Source organism: Microtus ochrogaster, unplaced genomic scaffold, assembly GCF_000317375.1.
Source record: "Microtus ochrogaster isolate Prairie Vole_2 unplaced genomic scaffold, MicOch1.0 UNK41, whole genome shotgun sequence".
NCBI lineage: Eukaryota > Metazoa > Chordata > Mammalia > Rodentia > Cricetidae > Microtus > Microtus ochrogaster.
Genome location: NW_004949139.1, coordinates 1,382,900 through 1,387,565, shown reverse-complemented (window position 1 = coordinate 1,387,565; position 4,666 = coordinate 1,382,900). Strand labels below are relative to the sequence as shown.

The 4,666-nt window shown below is 46.7% G+C and overlaps 1 protein-coding gene across 1 annotated transcript; it reads left to right on the top strand.

Annotated features, from left to right (window-relative positions):
* The first annotated feature begins 545 nt into the window (after positions 1–545).
* Positions 546–3,816, top strand: LOC101986336 (T-cell ecto-ADP-ribosyltransferase 2-like). The gene is given in 3 exon segments (XM_005368861.1): positions 546–1,179; positions 1,182–1,361; positions 3,734–3,816. Coding segments are annotated over 3 exon segments (897 nt in total).
* Positions 3,817–4,666: the final 850 nt, after the last annotated feature.

The window sequence follows — 4,666 nt, the reverse complement described above, 5'->3', positions numbered from 1 at the left end:
GAACTAGCTCTTGTAGACCAGGCTGGTCTCGAACTCACAGAGATCCACCTGCCTCTGCCTCTCGAGTGCTGGGATTAAAGGCGTGCGCCACCACCTCCCGGCTTACTTTCATTTTCTTGTATTTGTTTGCAGATGTTCTTGAAGTTGAAGATGAAATCTCTTTCTGGACTCAAAAATTCACATCAACTGTTTCTCCTGACTTTGTTGTTAGCCCAGCAGGTGACCACATGCTGTTGACCTTGCTTTCCCCTGCCCATCTGAGTGATCTGTGGCTAGAGGGTATCAGGGAGCATGAATGTTGAGAAAGTAATTTAAGGATAGTACCAGTAAGACTGTTGTGTGTGGTGAATATGAGCAGTATATAATGCTAGACATATAATGAAAATGTCATTGCAAGGCCTGTTATTTTGTGTACTGACTAAAAAGTTAATTGAATAAAGGAAAAAAATTATAGTATCCATAAACACAAAATGATCAGAGACCTTAAGTTTGCCTTTCTGTAGCACTCATAACGTAATGAGATTGTGCCCAGGCATGTGCCGTATATGAGGTCGGCATATGTGACGTCTCATTATGTAGGCTCCAGACAGCACTTGACACATGCTGATAACTTAGCAAACTTATCCAATAACAAAGAACCCTACTTCTTCCTTCAGGTGACAGTCATGACTGAGCCTCCCAACCTGGACATGGCCCCCGATGCATTTGATGACCAGTATGAGGCTGTGTCGAAGAAATGGAGGAAAAAATCACCCGAGCTCTTACAGAAAGACTTCAACATGAATAGACAGTTAAAACTGGAGTGGGAAATGGCAAGGCAAAAATGGTAGATGATAAAAAACAGAATGAGCTATCCCAAAGGTTTCCTTAATTTCCATGGAACGGCTTTAATGACCTACACTGGGAACATCCACAAAGATTTTAATGATGCTGTTAGAGAATTCAAGAAAAACCCCAGTAACTTCCATTACAGGGCCTTCCATTACTACTTAACAAGAGCCCTCCAGCTTCTGAGTAACCAGAACTGCTACTCCGTTTATCGAGGCACCAAGGACAGGTTTCATTACAGTGGGAAAGGCTCTGTGCGATTTGGACAGTTCGTTTCCTCGACTTTGAATAAGGAAGTGGCTCTTAAAGTCTTTGGTGGTGCTACTGGGACGCTGTACACCATCAGAACCTGCTTGGGGTGTATATAAAAGCATTTTTTTACTATCCTAGTGAAGAGGAGGTGTTGATTCCAGCTTATGAAGTATATCACAAAGTCAATGTAACACAAAGTGGAAAGGAGATTTTCCTGGACTCCCCGCGAAGAGAGAAGAGCAACTTCAATTGCTTCTATAGCCGTCATTTAAACAGCTCAGGTGAGTCTGTGTCTGTGTTAGAGGTGGAGCTGGTGGAGGCCATCATGAAATGGAAGTCAGAGTATTCCCTACCAGAAGACACTGGCAGACCATGCTCACGGTGAGAGTGCCTACAAGGATGAAATTGGTAAAGCCAAGGGGCACAGACCTCGGTGACAGTGTATCAAAATGTTGACACAGTGAGGGACTGCAGGACAAAGGGGCACAGACCTCGGTGACGGTGTATCAAAATGTGAACACAGTGAGGGACTGCAGGACAAAGCTATTACCATGAACAGCCCTGTGAGGAGTGAGCAGTGCTTCAGTGGGTATTCGTCCATCCTTTCAAGACAAAGCTCCCCCGTGGTTGGGCGTCTCTGTGGATGGATACCCATCCTTCCTTGTGGCCTGGGTTCTCTCTTCATCCCTTGAGCACATCTCAATCTCTGCAACCAAAGATATAGTAATAGGAGCGGCGGGGCTACGTCCCCAGCACCCGGCCACCCGCACGGCTATCTTTACCTGAAATGATTACACAGACACTGTATTCTTTTAAACACTGCTTGGCCCATTTCTATCTAGCCTCTTCTCGGCTAACTCTCGCACCTGGACTAGCCCATTTCTAGTGTAGCCCACGAGGTGGCTTACCAGGGAGATTCTAGCCTATGTCCATCCTGGGTCGGAGCTTCATCGCGTGCCTCAGAGAGCAGAGCTCTCGCGTCCTCCCTGGAGATGGGAGCATGTCGTCTCTGCTCCAGAGCAGAGCTGTCGAGTCTGAGCTCACTGCCTCTTCCTCCCAGCATTCTGTTCTGTTTACTCCTCCCACCTATGTTTTAACCTATGAGGGCCAGCCAAGTAGTTTCTTTTTTTTTTTTTTTAACCAATGACCTTCCTCCATCACAAAGACACCATCAGTTTTAGTTTGGTGATTACCTTTCAAGACACAGTTCAAGTATCACTATCCTAGTAATCCTTCCTTAATACTTCCAGAGAATATTGCTGTACCCTGCTCTCTGTCATGGGTTTGGGATCAGACTCCATCATAATCTTTTTCAAACATCGTTAGACTGTGACTCTTTGAAAGTTACCAGATATATGTGCCTCAGTTTCCCTATTTGAATGATAAAGACCCATTGACAAATATTCTAGGACTATTAATTTGAGAATTAAAGAAAAGCATTCAGGATATATTAATTAGCATGTAGATATCATCCCAGAAATTCTTTTTATTTTTAAACATGAAGAACCATGAACACATCTCAGACATTTGAGCCAAACCCATCCTGGAGACCTTGTCTCCACTGCCCACCACTCAGCCGCTGCAGTGGCTGGCATATGCATATCCAGGCTCCATTAAATGCTGTCCTAGGAAGTTAAGTTTGGCTGAGAGGCCAGGGAGCAACCTGAAATGAGTTGCAGTTAGCCTGCTGTATGCCGGGCAATCACAACTGCAGGGAGCCAGACAGGACCGCCATTGCAAGATGGCACCACATCCTGTCTTGCCGGTTATACTCCATATTTGGCGATGCCTTTGAGAGCTGCCTGTCCCCCACTTCCCGCATGCGCGGTGAATGGGGGTCCCTGGGCCTATCTCGATGCAGTCTGGTGTCAGCTGATGGTGGCAACCAATCACAGGGCAACCCATGTGCCAATTCCATATATAAGCAGCTGCCTTAGTGCTCTCGGGCCCCTTCGCTTCATGTTATCTCTCAACCAAGTGCACTCCAGTAAAGCGTGATCTGAGAAGAATCCTCGTGTCGTGGTCGTTCTTTCTCGCTGGTCAAGGAGTTCGCTGCACACAGCTATAACTAGCAGGGATACTCGGAAGGCTGGAAACATGGAAGTCATTGGAGCTGGAAGTGGAGACACAGGAAGTGATCACAGGGACATTACGCATTTGCACAGAGAAATTCTGAATTTGGATCAGGGCCGAGGACAGCATGACCGCTACCCAGGTACACATATCAGCTAGAAAGATTCTGTCCATCTGGGAGAAATGGTTGCTGTCCACTGTCCAGTCCAGGCGCGCTGAGAGCCATAGGTGGGTTCTAGTTCACACCTGCTGGCATAAAAGGAATACAGACTGCTGTAACACTAGCCTCTCAGTTCAGACTCAGAAACCTCTTCTTGGCTGAAGAAGGAAAAGCTCTCTGAATAGGAAAGATCTTTTTCTCCCCAGTCAGTGTCTTAGAGCACAGGACCCTGGAAGAGGTGGAATCCATCTGCCTGCTCACTTCCCCAGGAAGCCAGAAGAGCCTACCCTGACATAATGCCCCCCCTAGAGCCTACTCTCCTGGGTTTCGAGCTGGATGTAAAGTCCTGACTGTTTAGGGGAGATACCCGTGTCTTGAGATATCCCACATGGAAACCTTTCTTTGTCCTCCTATCTACAGGAGCCAGAGACGGCTGTGCCTTCCTGCTGCTTGTGGTGCTACCTGGACTCCTGGTCCTGCTGCTTCCTCTTGTTGAGCTGTAGCTATTTCCTGCCTGCAGTTTTTGGGTCCTGCAGTTGAAGGGAGGCCACGAGACAGGAACTTGGCTGATTCTCTAAGATCTATGGTAGAAGGAAGGGTGGAATCATTTTGGGGAGATCTACTTTCACACTCAATGGTTTCCGTAGACACCCTGGAACCTCCTGGGTCTATCGGTGACACTTTACTCTCTAATCTCAGATTTACTGCCCTTCTACCATAACTGTGACAAAAAGCAATGTTTGTCTGTATGGTCAGCAGTAACAGTTTTAAGTATGCAATATATGGTGAATGTTACAACCCAGGGAAATAAACGGTTTATAACCACACCTGGCTTTCTGTGACGAGGTATTTGTCTCGGTTGTGTTATTTGTTTGGGAGTCTCTCCTAAGGCATGAGGTCTGATACCCACACTGTGCAGCTGAGAAAGTCCATGTTGTGCGTTTCTCAGAGATGCTCCTGTGCGGGGGCCATGCTGTCACCCCATAAATGTGTTGCAAACGGAGCTCCTTAGATGGCAAGGCCCTTTGGAGAGTCCCATCTCCTTGGTAAGATCTAGAAAATAATACTGCAAACCCCTGCGGGATACTAGGGAGCTCATGAGCTTCAGGCCTCTCTAACTTTCACTGTTTACTCTGACGGTGACTCTTAGTTTTGCTTTGTTAGTTGTGTTTCTGCCTGAGTTTACTGGGAACAAAAACCTCTGCAGAAAAATTAAATTTCTCTGATCTGTTACAGAAACCGGTTTCTCCAGTTGCCCCTGGATGCCTTTGCAGCCACCCTGGGTGAGCAGAAGGAACTCGCTGAGGTTAATACAATCATTGCTTACTCAGTTCCAAAGAGAGAAACATCCTC